This window comes from Neovison vison, chromosome 7, assembly GCF_020171115.1.
Source record: "Neovison vison isolate M4711 chromosome 7, ASM_NN_V1, whole genome shotgun sequence".
Taxonomy (NCBI): Eukaryota; Metazoa; Chordata; class Mammalia; order Carnivora; family Mustelidae; genus Neogale; species Neogale vison.
This window is the reverse complement of record NC_058097.1, coordinates 52,419,167-52,437,071: the sequence shown is the minus strand read 5'-3', so window position 1 is coordinate 52,437,071 and position 17,905 is coordinate 52,419,167. Positions and strand designations below refer to the sequence as shown.

General features: G+C 57.4%; 1 protein-coding gene across 2 annotated transcripts; it reads right to left on the bottom strand.

The window, feature by feature from the left end:
• Positions 1 to 401: 401 nt before the first annotated feature.
• Positions 402 to 11,379, bottom strand: MEIS3 (Meis homeobox 3). Of its 2 annotated transcripts, none has more exons than XM_044257015.1 (13): positions 11,366 to 11,379; positions 9,440 to 9,621; positions 9,090 to 9,249; positions 8,944 to 8,994; positions 7,887 to 7,937; positions 7,559 to 7,708; positions 5,123 to 5,234; positions 4,788 to 4,936; positions 3,894 to 3,970; positions 3,624 to 3,682; positions 3,433 to 3,516; positions 2,746 to 2,808; positions 402 to 852 (listed from the first exon to the last, which is right to left on the bottom strand). In XM_044257015.1, the coding sequence occupies exons 1-12, from the start codon at positions 11,375 to 11,377 to the stop codon at positions 2,759 to 2,761; spliced, it is 1,137 nt and encodes a 378-aa protein (XP_044112950.1). In that variant the 5' UTR covers positions 11,378 to 11,379; the 3' UTR covers positions 402 to 852; positions 2,746 to 2,758. The 2 variants fall into 2 exon arrangements, with proteins under 2 accessions (XP_044112950.1, XP_044112951.1); XM_044257016.1 differs by having other exon boundaries at positions 7,559 to 7,657.
• Positions 11,380 to 17,905: the final 6,526 nt, after the last annotated feature.

Sequence of the window (17,905 nt, the reverse complement as noted above, 5' to 3'; positions counted from 1 at the left end):
TAGCATAATGAGCTAAAAAAGAGTTGGCCTTGTGAACTACAAAGCTTTGGGATGGTCTGTTACACAGCAATAGCTAATTGATACAGAGTGCCTGGGGAGAGTGGGGATAAAGAGTATCAATTATTAGGACACCTGGGTGGCTCAGTCAGTTAAGTGTCTGCCTTCGACTCAGGTCATGATCTCGGGGTCCTGGATCGAGCCTGCTCAATCCAGACGACCCTGCTCAGCGGGGAGTCTGCCTCTCCCTCTGCCATTCCCCCTGCTTGTTTTCTCACTCTGACAAATAAAATCTTTTAAAGAAAAGAGTATCAATTATTATAATCGGTGGTTCATGAGCTTCAAATTGATGAGAATTTGAATCTCGAAAGAGACACAAGAACTCAGATTGGCGGCTTTTTGTTTTTAAAGATTTTATCATTAAAAAAAAAGTAGAAGACGTCAGTGAAGGGAGGGGAGAGAAGGGACGGGGGGTGGGCTGGCAGGACGAGGGACCTCTTCCAAATGTCGGATCCGGCTGACCCTCCTTCCCTGACCTCCGCAGCCCACTGCCAGTCCCTTCTCTAGCCTGGAGGCAGGGGACCCCCCAGCCACCATCTTCTGAAGACCTGGGACTGGTATCTCAGTTTGGGCTCCAGGCAGAGGTGATGGCAGAAGTGGGGCGCAGGGCCTAGGGGCCTTGTCTTTGTCCTTGAGAGACCCTCGAGTGGGTGCTCAGGCCCCCATGTCCCGGTGGGTCCCCAGGGAGGTAGGCATTGCATTGGGGACCTTAGGAGGTGGGGTCCTGAAGTCAGGGGGCCAGGCGGGGACCGGAACCAGGTGTGAGTTTAGTGGTCACAGTCCAGAGGCTGGGGTCTGTGGAGAGGGGATGAGAGGCCAAGTAAGGAAGTGGGGAGGGGTTTGGTCCCACATCAGCCCCACAGTGAGAGGAGTGCAGAGGGAGGCAGGGAGGGAAGGACGAGGAATAGAAATTGAGGCAACAGAGAGAGAGATGAAAAAACAGACAAGACCCTTAAGACCAAGAAATAGAAAAGAAGACAAGGAGAGAGACTGGGAACCCCCTCCACCTCTTTTGAGGTCCCGTGACACTCAGACCAGGCCACACCCATCCTTGGTTGGTTGGGGCAGAGCTGAGATCCCTACCAACGTGCTAGGCCCTGGACAAATGTCCACCTCTCCTTCCCAGCCTCCATGCCTAAGATCTCTTAGGTCTCTACTCCCATCTCCCAGCCTTTTTTCTTGGCCCCAAGTTCACTACTTGCCAGCCTGCCTGCTGGTGACAGCCCAGGCCAGTCCTCCTTCCCCCTCATCGGTCTGGAGGCAGTGGTGATGGGGGCATAGGGCTGTCTCATAGCCTTGAGTTTGCTAAGTGCACTGGGCCTTTGCATATGCTATTTCCTCCTTTCCTGCGTCACACCTTCCGTTCTCCTGGTCTCAGCTCCCAAGTCCCCTCTTCCAGGAAGTCTTCCCTGAAGCCTCCCAGCCTGGGTCTGATACTCACTCTGGGCTCCTCCAGTTCCTGGGTTCCCTCATCCCAGCCCTGTCCACTTTGGGCATCACTGTCTGAAGACACTCTCCCCCACTGGACAATAAGCCCTGTGAGGGCAGGGCTGGGCTGTTGGGGTCACTGCTATGTCCCCAGCACTACCCAGCCCAGGGCCAGGCACACAAGTACTCAGGGAATGTGCATTAAATGAGGGAGTGTAGAGGTGCTGAACTGAAGATTCTGGACTTTACCACAGGGCACTAGGGAGCCACAGAAAAGTTTTAACTCGGAGTCAGTCAAGGTCTGATTCGTGTTGTAGAAATTGCAGGCAGCTCCTGAACTCTGGGCCTTTGAACACACTATTCCCTCTACTTTTCTGAGCTCAGTGAACCTATACAAGTGAAGTTTTCTTTCTGGGCATCAATTTTTCTCATGTGTAACACAAAAATAATAATTTCTCCCTCTTGGGGGGTTTTTATGAAGACTAAGTGGGAAGATGCTCTGAAGTCTTAAGACCTGGGAGAGTGAAAGAATGTACCCTACTCCCTTGCCCCTCCCTCTTCTCCCCAGTGGACTCCTATTCATCCTTCAATGCCCTACCTAGAAGTTACTTCCTCTCTGGATTCTTTCCTGCTATCTCAGGGACAGAGGAAGTCTCCTTCCTCTGAGCAAGCTCTGTATTGTTCCACCTCTTGCTCTGGACCATCATTCCTTTCTGATGTTCACTTCCTCCAAAGCTCAAATTTTCTCAAGAGCAGGACCCTGTCTGAGACTGGTCAGGATCCGGAAGAGGGCTTCATGTCCACCGGAGGTGTGTGAACGGATGGGTGTGCAGTTGACTGGGTGGGCAGGTGGGCGGGTGAAGCTTTGGAGGGGGCGGATCAGTGTGGATGGGGGTGGAAGACTGGGTTGATGTATTTGCTGGCTGGAGGACCGGTGGTAAACGGAGGCATGGGTGGCTCATGGGTGGGTGGCTGGATTGGTGCGGAGGTGGACGGCTGACCAGGTGGGTGGGCGGGCAGATGACTACGGATTGAGTGGATGTGTGTTTGCATGGAGAGTGGGTAAGTGGATGACTGATGGATGGACACACGTACAGACAAATGAATGAGCGGGTGGGTGGATAAACCATCTTCCCACTGAGCCCTGCAGACCCACGAGGACCCCCTCCAGGTGGGCGCAGTATTGGAATCTGGAGGCCTTACAGAGCTTTGAGATCTACACAACCCCCAACCCAGAACCCCGAGACATAGGACACTCACATTTGTCCTGAATCTATAGATAATGCCACTCTCCTTCTAAGTTCAAACTCATTCCCATCGACCCTGGAAGAGAAAAGAGAAGGGTTGTGCATCTTCCCCAGACTTTCCCATATGCCCCAAATCCCTCCCACCATCTCCCTCCCCAGGGGATCCCTCTATCAAGACAGACTGAGTCATGATTTAAGAAAGTACTAGACCTGGGATGCCTGGGTGGCTCAGTCCACTGAGCCTCTGATTCTTGGTTTCAGCTCAGGTCCTGATCTCAGGGTTGTGAGATCGAGCCCCACGGTGGGCTCTGTGCTCCTTGCAGGGTCCATCTGTCCCTCTTCCTCTGGTGCTCCACCCCTACCCCACCCCCACCCTGCGTGCGAGCGTTTGTGTGTGTGTGTGTGTACACATGCATGCGTGTGCGCGCTCTCACCTCTCTCAAATAAAAAAAATAAAATCTTTTTTAAAAAGGTACTAGTCCTTTAAGTAGAACCTTCCAGTGGATGGGCGGAGCATGGAAGAAACAAGCTCAGCCAAGAAGTGGGCTCCAGGAAATCTGAGATGGTCCCTCCAGCTCCACTGTTATGCAAATGAATTACTGCATTATTCTTGAACTGGATCCCAGAAGGTGGGGCATCTTCGTTGAGAGGAGGGGCCTGGTGTGCTGGGGGCAGGGTTAGGTAAGGGGCGGGGACTTACCTGCAGGCCTGACAGTCATGTGTGGCTGAGCTTCCGTGTAGCCCCCCATGGGCTGGCCCTCTGGGCTGAAAGCTGCACTCTGCCCTGGGAAAGAGGTTGAGGGGTGCAGGCTGAGCCCCGGGATATGCGGGCCCCAGCTTTGATACTCCCCGGGGAACATTAGGCCCTCTCTCCCCATTTTCTCCCTGTACCTGTGCGGTTGGATTGATCGATCATTGGTTGCACGATGCGTCTCCGGGCGTTGATGAACCTGGGAGAGGGTTGTGGAAACCGAGGAGGGTGTAAAGAGGGAGTAGGAGAGAGGTCGAAATGAACACACGGAGACGGAGCTGGAAAGAGGACGGGATAGAGGAGGGGAGAAGCTCCCGGGGGCTTCAGGGCCTTCTTCAGCACCGTGGACAGCGCCCGGCCTCCCACCCAGGCTGGCCCAGGGACTCACACGAGCCTCCTGGGTCACTCACCAGTTGTTGACTTGTAGGATCGTGAGCCCGGTGTCCTGCGCCAGCTGCTTCTTCTGCTCCTCCGAGGGGTATGGGTGCTGTGACCACCAGCAGAAAGTCACCCTGCCTGCCCAGCTGCCATCTGACCTCCAGGGCCTGGCCCCGTGGGATGGCGAGCCCAGGCTGGGGCAGGGCCCAGAGACTCAGCTTGTCTAAGCGGCTCCAGGCTTCCCCAGGGGCCAGTGGAGGGAAGCGAAGCCAAGCTTCGGGCAATTATGCTTGCGGGCGCACCCACCTCTTCTAGCAATTAGGGACTAATTGGCCAGCTCTCATTAGGGAGACCAAAGCTCAGGGTGGGGGCTCCAGCACCAGAAGGGAGGCAAAGCCCAGCATGGGCCCTGTCTGAGTCTCTATCAGGGTCCCAGTGCATGTCTCAGTGCATGTCTCTCGCTGTCCGGGTCTCAGTCCCTCTGGGACTCCGTCTCTCCCTGACTCTCTTCCTGTATTTTCCCAGCTCCCTCCACAAGGCAGCATGTTGCACTGGAGAAGCCCAAACTGCCCACTGCCCGTATCTGAACCCACGTCTGTCTAGGAGACCTCTGGGCTCCTCGCTTGCAGAATGGAACCTCCCAGCCCCAACCTCATAGGCTCTGTTTGGTGATTGGTGATTGGTGGGGGGGATGTGAATGGCCAGTGGGTTGGGGGCAGGACTGAGCCCTAATGGCACCTGGCAGGCAGCTAGCGCTCACCGATGCTTGCTCGAGTCAGGCCCCACCCCTTGAAATTCACCCTCTGTATCTCCTCTGAGTCTCAGTCTCCCATCTCTGGGTCTCTCTTGGGGCCTCAGTCTCTGTGTGGCCATCCTTCTCCTTCTCTCTCTATGCCCACCCTGCACCCGGGCCCAAGGGCTCTCACCGAGAGATGCTGGAACAGCCATGCTCTCATGATGTTAGTAGCCACCTTGGGGAAGATCCCCCTTTTCTTATTCCGCCGCCGCTCCTGGTCCAGCTCCTCGTCCTCTCCCCCGGAACTGGGAGAGGCCACACTTGTGTCTAGTCCATCTCCTGAGGGAGGACAGGCAAGCTGTGTTTGTGGGCAGCAAGCAGGGAGATCAGAGGGACCCAGAACCCTTACCCAAGAGACCAATCCACACCCCTATTATCCTTGCACTTCTGGAAGTCCTACTTGCTGTCTAACTTCAATCCTCAGACTGACTCCCACATTTCCCCTCCACCTCCCAGGCTTCTTACCTTGGTCACTGGAGTTGTCCCCACTCTGGGAGGCTAGGCCCCCACTGGATGGACCCGGGGTCCCCAAATGTACAGACCCGCTGTCCTCATGGTCTCTAATCCACGTATTATTCTGGAAAACGAGAGCTAAAATCAGTGCAAGGCCTGGGTGCCCTATAGCACAGTGACTGAGACCATGGGCTCTGGAGCTGGGACACCTGCATGTAAATCCTGTCCCTGCTTCTTTCCTGGTTGTGTGGCCTTAGGCGAGTTGCTTCACTTCTCTGTGCCTCTGTTTCCTTAACTGGAAAACAGAAGACAACAACTGTCCCCACCTCACAGAGCCTGGAAAGGACTCGGTGAGTTCATTCACGTAGACACACAACAGTCGCCCCATATACGTGAGCTTACAGAGATCCACAGCAGCTTAGCTGAAATCCTAGAGGGCCAGCAGTGTTTCAGAATTTAGAACTTTCCACATTTTAATTTTTTTTAAATTTATTTTTAAAAGTAACCTCCAACTCAAGACCCCAAGATCCAGAGTCGCAGCTCTACTGCCTGAGCCAGCCGGGTGCCCATAGAACGATTCCCCTTCGTAGACACTAAATCTGCCCACACACTGTGTATTTCATGACACCCCCAGCAGGGTCTGGGGCTTAACCTCCTCATCAGACTCATTAACATTTCTGCAGCAAAATGGATGAATATTTAACTAAGTGGAATAAATAAAGTCTATAAATAGCCTCTCATTAGTTCAGGTCAGACTTCGCTGCCAAATGAGTTTGCACTAAACTTAGGGGGGATAAAAAACAATTTCTGTTTTTCAGAGATGGGGTGGGGAGGTGTCTCTGAATTGCAGGGGGGGTGGAGGGTTCAGGCTGTGCTTTATCTAGACTCTGATACACTTTGAAGAACTGGACAATGCATTAGATCAGCCCTCGGCCCCAGCTCTGTGTCCTAGGCGCCTGACCTACCTGCACACACTGTGTCAAACCCTCTTTGTCATTCAGTTTAAGGTTCAGCTCGATTGCTGGGAGGTGGACTGGGTGGGTTACAGCTCTTGTTGAATCCCAGCGCACCCCACCTGTCCTGATTGCCCTGGACCCTGCCTGTTGCTTTGTAAGCGGCGCCCCCACTCCTACACCCAACCCCCCCCACCCCACAGCAGCCTGCCATGCCCCACCACGGGTATCTCATCTGTATCCTGGGGGGGCCAGGCTAGAGATGCCACAGCTCAGAGAAGGTTACCCCGGGTGTGGCATGTCTGTGTGGAACTGTGTATTTGAGTGCATGGTGGACGGGTGTGCAAACGGTGGGATCATCAGTCCGAAGGCTTTTGATCTTGGCTGCAGAGGTTCCTGGGGCTCTTCTAGCGCTGGGTCTGATGGGACGCCGTGGGTGCGTGTCCACAGCGGTGTGCCTGAAGCTGCCTTGAGACTGCGGTGTGGCCCGGGTCACGGTGTGGTCCGTGCACTCACGCCTGCGTCCCTCTCTGAGATGACCTCGTGTACCTTCCTGAGATCATGAGCCCACGGTGTCCTAAGTTTGCGTCTGTTGTTCAAGAGATGGGTTGTCTTCTCTGTGAGACGGTGTGTGTGGTTACTGCCCGCGTGGCTTCGTGACTACACCAGGCCGGATGACTGCCACTGGTGTGTATTGGCGACGCCGCGAAAAAGCGGAATACCGCCAGGCCTCGGAGTGGGGTTCTCGCTGCGCATGTGCAGACCGTGGATTGTGTAGCAGAGGGTCCTTGAAGCCCATCTGTGACTGCGGTGCCTGCCCAAGTCTGTGCCGGGGCACGGCCATGCGCCTGTATCTGGGGGCAGGTGTGACAGCTTTGTGGGGGTGGTCCGGGTCGGGCTCTGCGCTGCTCTTACGTGACTGTCCATCGGCACCCAGCGCGGCACGGAGCGTGGGTACCTGCTGCGGTCTGGCTGTCGTGTGGTGAAGGTGGCACGTGTCTGCGTGTGCGCAGGCCCTGCACTCTCGCCGCGCTGGGTCTAAGTGCTGCGGTGTCCGAGTCTGGGTGGCAGGATCTGGGACCCCTTGGCTCCGTCTGTCGTGGTGGCTGTTGCTCTAGAAGTGCGGGTCTCACTCGGGGTGTGCAGCGTATGACGCTGCTCTGCGGCTGGGACGCGTGTGTTTGAGTAGGTGGCATATGTGCTCATCTAGCCGCGAGCGAGAACAGCGGGGACGGAGTTTGCGTGGCTGTGTCTGAGGCTGTGTGGGTACAACTGAGTCTACGTGTATGCGTGTGCGCATGCGCAAATGTGCGTATGCGCTGCCATCCGGGTGTGTCCTGGTCTGCGCAGCCGCTCTTGCGTCATTGGCGCATGCCCGGTGGTCAGGCATAGCTGGCTGAGGCTGGGGGGTGGGGTGCCCTCAAGCTGTAGCCTGGCTGTGTCCGCTCACGGCTATGGTTGCGGGGTGATGCCTGGTGCCCCATCCCCAGCCCACCTGATCCGGGAGGCTGGGGCAGGAGGCCGGGTAGTCCTCGAGGTCCTCCCTGCAGCCGCCATCCCGATCCTCGATGACCAGGTCGATGGGCATCTTTCCCTTGAGGCAGGTGATGTAGCGGTGACAGAAGTTGTCGCACAGGTCGTGGACCTGAGGGGGCACCGGGGTACTGGGGGGGCCACCCGGGAGCCAGGGCTGGGGTGTACAGGGATGGGGCAGCATTCTGCTCCAACTCCAGTGGGCAGAGGGCCTGAGGAGGGGTGGAAGGGGTGAGAAGGGGAGGGATGGGGGGGGAGTGAGGGTGTGAGGGGAAGTGAGAAGCACTCACCTTCTCCAGCTCCAGCAGGTGGAAACGGAGCACCTGGATGGCCTGTATCATCTGAAAATTGAGACAGGAAGAGACAGAGCAGGGGAGAGAAGGAGGGATGGAAGGAGGGGAGGAGGAGGGGAAGAGAGAGAGAGAAAGAGGGAGAAGGACCAGAGGAGGAAGAGGAAAAGAAGGAGGAGGAGGGAGGAGAAAGGGGATAAAAGGAGAGAGAGAAGAACAGAAAGAGTGAGATAGAATGACAAAGACAGAGGACAGGCAGAGAGGGACAGAACCACAGGGTCAGAGAGCGACAGGGAACAGAGACAGAGACCCCGAATTAAGGAAAGATGAAATGCCAGAGAGTCAGAGACAGAGAAAGAAGCAAGAGGTGGAAGAGACGGGAAAGGATCCATCGCAAGAGAAGTGAATGAATGTCTGCTGTAATAAAAATACCCCATCTTTTGCCTGCTTGCCCCTTGCTCCATTTCCCACCCTCTGACTGTAAACTACATTTCCCAGACCCCTTTGCCAAAGGGGTCACGCAACAGGAAGCCCTGGCTGGAGCTGGAAAGCAAAAAAAAGGGAGAAGCCAGGGTATTTCTCCTCCTCTCTCCCTCTCTTCTCTCCTTTGCCCTTGGCAGCCGAGTCCCTACACTCATCTTGGCATGGGCTCTGTTGTCCTGGCTGATAGATGAGCTAATGCCTATTTGGTCTCTGTTCTGTGCCAGGCACCGTTCTAAGTGTTCAACTCTTGTTAGCTCATTATATTCTCACAACAGCCCTATGAGATAGGAATAGCTACTAGCTACAGATGAGGAAACCAAGGCACAGGGGATTCAGCTCCTTGTCCTGGTTCACAGAACTAGTGAGTGGCAGAGCTCCGATTTGAACTCAGGCCATCAGTCCCAGTTCTCAAACTCTAGGCTGTACTCATTGTAAAATGGCAATAATTACCATTGTTTGAGAAAGTGGGTCTGATGACCTCCTGTCTGCTCCCATAACCAACCCCAGGGCTATGGAGGGGGGATAGCAGACCCCTGCGGAGGAAGGAGCATTGGGAGGAGGGCAGAGATCTCACCAGATTGTCCAGCTCTGGGTTGGAGGAGAAGAGGGGCCTCTCAGAGCGCACCTGGGAGGAAGAGAGAGACCAGGGAGGGTGCATCCTGTCTCCTGCCCACCCCTCCTCCCTGGTTCTTCTGGCACACAGTAGATGGGGATGCCCACCTGCTTGGCAAAGGCAGCAATGTCCTCGTTGAAGGAATCAGAGGAGCATACGTCACCACCTGGAGGTGTGCCCAGCCCAGTACCGGCCCCATCCCGGGGGGAGCACGTGGCCAATTCACATTTCTCAAAGACCAGGGCCAGCAGCGGGAAGAGCGGGTGTCTGGGGGAGGCAGGACACAAAGTTCATGAGGGGAGAGCAGGGGACGAGCGGAAGATGGAAGCACCTGAGAGGGGACAGAAGACCTGGGGAAGAGATGGAAAGACCAAGACAGAGCACGAGAGTCTGAGGCTCAAAGAAAGGGGCCCGCATCCCAAGACCCCACAGAGCCTTCAGTCCTGTCCCCACTCACCCGTAGATCTCATCCTTCTCCCTCCTCAGGCCATCACTGTCCAAGCCCAGGGGCTGGGGTTGGGGAGGCCGATGGGGGCCATAGGGCCCGGGGGCTCTCGGTGTCGAGGGCACTGCCTCTGGGAAGCCAGCCAGGGCTGCAGTGCTGTCCACGATGCCTGGGTAGTGGGGCAGCTCATCGTACTGGGGGGAGGCGAGAAGGGGAGAACAACAGGGAGGCATCAGGAAACCTCCCTACCCTGGCACCCAGATGTCGCTCCTTGCCTCCCCGAACCAGCCCTTTCACTCCCTGGGTCTGAGTTCTGCCACCTTTAGACCGTGGATGTCCCATGGAACTGTCTGGGTGGGTCTGAGAGCCCCGTGCCATGGTCTTCTCTTATACCCCTGGCCTATGAAAAATGTTCCATCAGGGATTCTTGATGTGTGGGGAGGAGGGTCCAGAGGAGAGACACTGACCCAGGTCTCAGGTTTGAGGGTCAGGGTGGGGGTCAGGGATCAGCTGATGGTAACTCCCAGCTCCTCCCAGAGCAAGGAGGGGAGAAAGCCATGGAGAGATTAGCCATGGAGAGATTCAGAGAGAGACTAGGAACGAGATACAGAGATACAATCGACAGACAGAGGAGGGGAAAAAGCGGGATGGAGGAGAGAAAATACAGGAGAGAGATACTCACTCACGGGAGACTTCCCATAAAAGCAGCACAGCACGTCATTTATGCATAAATGTATGTCTACACTGTTCCCCCCCCCCCCGTCAATTTCATCCCACAGTTGTCAAATAGGCACATCTGACTCTGCCTTAACAACCTGTCACACCCGACTCACCATGTGAGTCCGCCCCCTTCCGCCCCCCACCCCAGAACTAAACACCAGACACAGCAACGAAGGAATGAGTGGGTGAATGAATGAATGAGGCATTTAGCGCATGCGTGAATGGCCGAGCGAGGTATTTAGCGCATGCGTGAATGAATGAATGAGGCATACAGCACAGCACCTGGCACACATTTCATAAACACTTGTTGAACCGAAGTGTAAGCCCGTACAACCGCACAACCCACTTGTGCGATCCGCCCCAAAGTGAACCACTGTCATCACAAAAGCACGCACCCTGGGGAGGCCAGAGGGGCCTTAATCCACAGGGCCAAACCCTCTCCTTGGACTTGAGGAAACAGGCTCAAAGAATCAAAGAGACTCAAACAGAAGGATGCAGACATTCCTCCCCTGGATAGCCCTGGCCCCTGCCCCTAGCGGGTGTGTGCCGAGGGCTCTGTGTGTGTATGTCCCCCTCACCATCTCTTTCTCTTCCTCCTCTCCTAACTTCTGAGCCCTGAAGTTGAATCCAACTGTTCCTAAGATGTGCAATGGGGCCCTCACAGCCTGCCATGTTCCCACCCCCTCCACCCCCAAAGGTGCGTACTCACCTCCTTGCCTGATCCCCTCCGACTGCCCCATCACTAGGACCACAGAAGAGAGAATCCCTCGGCCCAGCCTGGTGAGAACCCCCTACCCAGTACTGTCCCCACCCCTAATCCTCGGGAGGACTTGGAACAAAAGTAGACCGGGGAGGAGGACTGGGGAGGGAAGAAGAGGAAGGAGGGGGTAGGAGAAAGGACCTGAGATGAAGCAGGAGACTCAGGGGTGGAAAGAGGGGGGAGACCCGGGGCAGAGACAGAGCAGACGGGGAATAGTCAGAGGAGGAGATCCAGGGGTAGAGAGAGGGGGACACCCGGAGCAGAGATAGAGATCCGGGGATAGAGAGAGGAGGAGACCCGGAGCAGAGACAGGAGAGACCCGGGGTAGAAAGGGGAGGCAGAGAAAGACGTGGAGAGGGCGGGACTGGCTGACGGGGGCCAGAGAGCCGGAGCGGGGACGACGGAGGGACAGGGTGCTTGGCCGGGCTGGGACGCGGGGTGCCCACCCTCAGACCTACCCTCCGGGCCATGGGCTGATGCCGGTGGCAGCTCCCGGGTCCCTCCAGGGCCTGGCCGGCAGGGCGGACGCAGCCCGGGGCAGCGGCCCCCGACGGGCCGCGGTGCAGACGCCAGGGGGTGGGGCAGGAGACCGGGAGCCCGGCCCCCCCACCCCCGCCGCCGTCAGTGGCCGGCGCCGGGCAGCGCGGAGGCTACGCGCATGGACCCCCGGCGCTCAACCCCCCCGTGGGGGTCAGGGCGAGGGGCTCATGACGGCGGGGGCAGGGGTGAGCGGGGGGCAGGCCCCCAGTCCTTCCCCCCCCCCCGCCCCCGGGGTCCCGGGTGGATCGGGGCGGCCCGCGGCCGACGGACCCGGAGATTGGGGAGACCGGGGTGGTGGTGGTGGAGCGACTGGGAGAGGGCGCCGGCGGGCAAAGGGAGAGGGGCGGGGGCGGCGGGGGGTCCTGGCGGCAGCGGGCCGGAGGGCTGCCAGCGGCTGGGTGGCTCGGTGTCTCCCCGCCTCCCGGTCTCTCCCGGTCTCTCCCGGTCTCTCCCTCTCTCTGTGGTCACATCCGGAAGTTCCACATCGAGATGCTTAACCCGCTGTCCGCCGGTGGCTGGGCCGCGGGCGGGGCGGGCGGCCCCTCCCCCACCCACCCCCTCTCCCCCTCTTCCTCCCGCGCCGCCGCCCTCGGGGCGGCCTTTGTGTCGGGGTCTTCCCGGGTCCGCACCCAGGCCGCCCCAGTCCGCGCCGCCCTCTCCCCGCACCCGGCCCGGGCCTCCTCGGCCTCCCGCCCCGCGGCCGCCACAGGTCTCTGTCCGCCCTGCCTGGCCCCTGCTCCCCGGCGCCCTTTCTCTCCGGTGCGCCTCTCTTTGGCCTCTCTGTCTCTTTGTCTCTCTCTCTTCGACTCTGTCCGTCTGTCTTTCTCTACGAGACGAATGAGCAGACAGAGAAGAGAACCGGAGTCTGGAAGTAACCAAACCCTATATTTTAGTTTCTGTTCTTGCTCCGGGTCCCCTAACTTCCCTCCTCTGGGAGCCAAGGATGCTCATGCGTCTGTGTCTGAGGCTGTGTGTGTGTGTGTGTGTGTGTGTCTGGTTGTGGGATGATGCAGGGTTATTGCTGTCTCTGAATATGGTGCCTATTGGGGGGGGGTGTCTGCCTCGGTTCAGCGTCAGGCCTCTGATGGTGGTGTGGCAGCCCCTGACTTGGGGTGGTTGCACAGGTGTGCAGGCTTGGAGGTGTTCCTGTGTCTCTCTGCCCAGTTCTGACCCCCGGCCTTTCACAAGGGTCTCCCCCGCCCTGGGTTTGGGCAGTTTGTGGAATGTGCAAAGTTGAGGGTAAACCATGGGCCTGCTCAGAGCAGGTCTGGAGCTTTTATCTGGCTCCTGAAGGATCTGGGACCCAGACAGCCTGTGCAACTAGGGTCCTAATGAGACACAGGAGGTTTCTGCAACAAAAATTAATATTGAGGGGTGCCTGGGGGCTCAGAGGGTTAAGACCTGCCTTCGGCTCATGTCATGATCTCAGGGTCCTGGGATGGAGCCCCACATTGGGCTCTCAGAGAGCCTGCTTCCCACCCCCACCCCCATCTACTTGTGACCTCTCTGTCTCTGTGGGTCAAATAAATAAAATCTTTAAAAAAATTAATATTGAGCTCCAACTGTGTGTGGGGCAGGGTGGGGGGAGTGTCCTGGAGACATAGCAGGGAGAAAAGATAAACTTCTTGGCCCCCTAGCACTTGAGTTCTCTTGGGGAGGTCTGGGGAAAGAGTAGACCAGTAAGTGCATCAGTGTAAAAATAATGCCTGGAGTTGACAAGTGTTCTGAAGCAAAGCAGAACAAGGGCAGAGGAGATGATATAAGGGGATGTGGAAAGCCCTCAGAGGAGGTGATATCTGAGCAGGGACCTGAAGGTGAGGGAGGGAGCCATGTGGACTTCTGAACCCAGAAGCAGAGGAACAGCAAGTGCAAAGGCCCTGGGGCAGGAATGTGTCTGGTGCGTTGGAGAAAGAGTGAGGAGGTCAGCAAGGGTGACCACGGCAGAGGGCAGGTAAGAGAAGAGAGACAGACACCTTGGATTCATCATCTCTCTGGCTTTTTCTACATTAGGGGTCTTTATCTTCTGGTGCCCTCAAATTCCTGAGAGGATGTGCTCATGCACATCCTGGAGGCCTGTGAATGCTGTGAAATTGCAAATGGTGGGCTGGGTGCCCGTGTGTGCTCCTTTCCCGGGGAAATGGCCCCTTGTTTTCATCCTATTGTCATAAAGGGATACTGGATCCCCAAAAGTTACCCAACCATCACTCCTGAGTGAGTGTGCCAGAGAGAAGTGAGACAGAGATCCAGACGGAAGGGGGACAGCAACAGAGATCCAGAAAGAGGGAGACAGAGATCCAGAAGGAGGGGGGGACAGAATTCGAGAAAGAAAGGGACGGGTCAGGGGTGGCAGTGAGAGGGGCGGAGGCAGTGTGCTCACCCCTGCTGGGCTCGCTAAGGATATTTTTATGACCCTCATAAACAGCTCTCTTCTGCGGTGATCTGCTTCTCCACCCTCCCATCATGTGGAAGCGAAACAAAACCACCCAGGGCAGCAGTGAGACCATGGCAGCTAAAGCAGGAGGGATTGAGGTTAGGAGAGCAGCAGCACTTCCCAGTGGGAGAGGGCTAGGGAGCAGAGGGCTGTGAGGAGGGCAAGGACAGGACGATGACCCTGGTCCCTGTCACTCCTGGGAAGGTCCCCTCCTCTCCCACCCCAGGCTTAGCTGGTGTCATTCCAGAACCCTCCCTCTTCTGTCTCTCTCACTGGGTCACCTTCTCCCACTCCCTCACTCTGTCTCACACGGGACCTCGGGCCCTGACTCCACCACCAGCCCTCCAGCCTGGCCATCTCTGGGTGTCCTCCAGGAACCTGGGGTCCAGACCCACCTTGGCCCCTCCTCTCAGCCTGTCTCCCCATGGGCAGGATGGGCAAGGGGCTTGGGGGGGGGCATGGTTAAAGCAGAGAGTGCCAGGACCCGGAGAGCCTTGGCTGACTCTGGGGCCCCCTGTGCCAGTGGGCACTGCCCCTGAGGCTCTTGGGAGCAACTGTCCCTGGGGTGACGCTGGCCCTTTAAGGAAGGCGGAAGGGAGGGTAAGGGGGGCCGGGAGAGCCTTTCATCACTGCCACACACCCCGCCTCCCAGATAGGGGTTTTGGAGCAGAAAATTAATTTAAATCACTTTTTAATTAAAGATGCAAAGCTCTTCTGTCTGCCCCCCACAACTGCCTTCAGCTGAGGTTCAGGGTGGGAGGGCCTGGGATGTGGACGCCCAGGCTCGCCTTACATCTTGGGGGGTATGCTGAGGTCCGCTCCCCAAGCTGACTCTGAAAACAAGACGTGTGGCCTGATGTGACAGTCCCAGTGGGGAGTGCGTGGACAGAGGGAGAGAGGCAACCGCGTTTTCACTGGGGTGGGGCGTCCCAGGGAGGCCAATGGGAGGTTGTGAATGAGAACCAGGCAAAACCAGCGTGGAGAGAGCCAGGGAAGGGCTGGGGGCAGATTGAGTTACAGACGGGGTGGGGGGTGAGGGGGGAGAGAGAGGGAGAAAGAGACAAGAGTCATCTCTGCCATTGCTCTGAGCTCAGAGGACACCCCAGCCCCCCAAACAAGGAGGAGGGCCTCTGACTCTTGGGTATAAATCTTTTTAATTAAAGAGAGGAGCGAGATGTTGGCAAGGGGAAAGTAGGCGTGTCTGGAAAACTGATGGAGGGAGGGGAAGGAAGGAGGTCTGCAATTTTCTCACTGCCCTGCCCCCCCAGCCTGTCTGTCTGTCTCTCTCTCACAGACAGATAGACAGACACACTTGCACCCCAGTCTCCCACCTCTCTCTCTCTCTCTCTCTCTCTGACTTCCGGTCTCCTCTACGGAGCTGAGCTGTCTTGTGTCCCAGGGGAGGGAGCAGGTGGGGTCCGGGCCTGGATCCTGGGGGGGGCACGCTCACTGACCCTAGTGTGGTCGCTTCTCTGAAGGCGGTGTTTGGACCCCTGGGTACAGGTATGGGGAGTGTGTGTGGCTCAGCATGGACACAGACCCCCCCCCACAACCCAGGTGAGCCCCGAGCACAGGAGGGGTCTCACTCTCTAGCCCCAGCCCATCAAGTCCTCTATAAGTAGCCCTGGGGGACCTCCAGGTCCTTGCAATGCAGATTACCCCCACCTGGCCGCCAACCTCTCCATGGTGGCTGGGGAGGACCTTCTCCTTCAGCTCTGTCCTCTCTGGGCCTTTGCCCACCAGGCGGCTGTGATTTCCCAGGGACCCGGGGGTATCCCCCCCAGTCAGCTCTAAGTGGATGGAGGGAGCAAGGAGCTGCTCAGGGGTCCCCTGTCTTCTGTCGTGGTCCTAAAAGCTCTCTGCCTCAGTTTCCCCTCTGTCAACAGCGCGGGGTTTGTCTTTCCATCTCTCTCCTTCCTCATCCTAGCCTCTCTGCAAGGATCTGTATCTTTGCTCAGGGGTAGGATGAAGGGATCCTAAAAGAGGGTCCTTTGTGTCTCTTTCTGTCTTGGGTATGTCTCCATCTGTCTGTCTCACCTGTCTCTCCCTCCATCTTGTCATCTGTCTCTGTGTCTCCTTTTCTCTGGATGGTCTCTCTGCCTCCCCCTCCCCCTAGCTCATCTCTGTCTCTGGGGACTGCTGTCTCTCAGCCTTCGTGTCCCCCCCCCTTTCCCTCTCCTTCTTCTCCCCCCCCCCCAGGCCCTGGGTTTCTGCCTTCTTGTGTCTCTCCCTCGCCCCTGCACCCTCTGCCCAGGCGCCCCAATCCCCAGTGCCTCCCCTGTCTGGCTGCAGGAGAGGGAAACATTTATCTTGTTGGGGGGAGGAGCCCCCCGCCCCCACCCCTCTGCCCGCCTCCTGGGCCCATCCATCACCGGAGCCCAGGATTCAGGCAGCTCATTTGTCACTGCCGCCTGCTGCCCCACCAAGCAATCATACCATTAGCCATGGCTCAGCAGAGGCCACCAGGACTGGCCTGACCCAGGTGGGGGAGGGGCGCTGGCCAGGACTCCCACCCCCGACCCCACTCCTGTCTTCCTGTCCCTTCCCTCCTTTTTCTTCCAATCGGCTTTCTTCTGCCAGCCTTGCCCCACGCCTTAGTGTCTGCTTTCTGGGTCTCATCTCTGCTCTTCTCTTCTCTCCCCTCCTTTTCCCCCTCCTCTCCCTCTTCCCCTCCCCCTCCCTCCTCGCCTTCTCCCCCCTCCTCCTCTCCCTCTTAGTCCCTCTGGTCCCTCTCTCCCTCTCGCTCACCATACCCTCCCTGTCTTGAGTGTGTCTGTCTGTCCATTTGTCTGTCTCTTGTCTCTCTCTCCCCATCTTTTCCTTTCTGTCTCAGTCTCTCTTTGTCTGGATGATCTCTTTGTTTCTCACCCTCACTCTCCCCAGTCTTTGTATCTCCCCCACATCTTCCTCACCACCCACCCCAGGCCCAGCTCTGGTCCCCTTCTGTCTGCTCCCTGGTCCACAGCTCTCTGGCATCCCGTGCCTTTAAGGGGCTCTGACCCTCTAGTAATATCTCTGCCCCATTTGTACCATCTCTGCCCCATCTCTCCCTCTCTCTCCCATCTGCTTCCACACAGCATTTTAAAGTCTCTGCCCTCCCCTCTCCCTGTCTAATTTTCCCCGTCTCTCCTTGGTCTTTGTCTCTGCTTTGTTCTGTGGCCCCCTCCTCTACTGACCCCAACTGCCCCTTTCAATCCATCATCCTTGACATTTCCTTCTCTCCATCTCCTGGGGAGAAAATTGCAGGCAGAGGGCAGGGGGGCAGGGAGGCCAACTATAGGGGGCGGGGAGGGCAAGAGGGCCAGGGCCTGAGGAGACACTGAGAACTGGGAAGCCCACCCCTTCTCTCCCCCAGTCTTCAGTGCCGGGAAGGTCTCCCTAACTTCGATCTTAGAGAAAGAGCCAGGAGCCAGCCCTTCCTTGTCCCCTGGAGGGACAGCCAGGCCTCCCTTCTCAGTGCCCATGCACTTTCCCGTTGGACAAGGGAGAGGATAGGGCCGTGTGGGGCAAAGGTGCCCCACTCATGCCCCTGTGATCCACCACCAGCTCCCATACTGGCACCTGCACCCACCAGAAGTGCTGGGAGCCAAGCCCTGGAAGGCCTCATCAGCAGTCTGGACGTAGTGGATAAACACCCCAATTTCCTCACCCTGAGGTCGGGCACCCAAAAGAGGATTCTGCACCATCCCTGAGCAGTCCCAGCAGGGTTGAGACCCTGTTTCCTGAAGGGGGTGACTTGCTAATCAACACATCCTTAATGCTTTCCTTCCCCCACCCCCACCCCCAGGGTCTCCTGGAATCACTTCCCAGATAAGCCACTTGCCTCCCATCCTTGCTTTGGGCCAGCTTCTGCAGAGTCCAGCCTCAGACGGTGGCCAGGCAAGGGGTGAGGTGGATAGGCACTGAAAGTGGGTAAGGGGAGGAGAGATCCCCTGAGAATCAGATCTGTCCTTGTGGCTAGGCTATGGTGGTGCCCAGCTTAGATGTTGCTTGTGAAGGTGTTTTTTAGATGAGATTAATATTTAAA

What these genes read in the sequence shown, in the direction of transcription:
- MEIS3 (XM_044257015.1), bottom strand. An exon ending in ACCCAGAGCTGGACAATCTG is followed by an intron (nt 7,938 to 8,943) that starts GTGAGATCTCTG and finishes CTCAATTTTCAG; the next exon opens with ATGATACAGGCCATCCAGGT. An exon ending in GGACAACTCCAGTGACCAAG is followed by an intron (nt 4,937 to 5,122) that starts GTAAGAAGCCTG and finishes GTCCTCCCTCAG; the next exon opens with GAGATGGACTAGACACAAGT.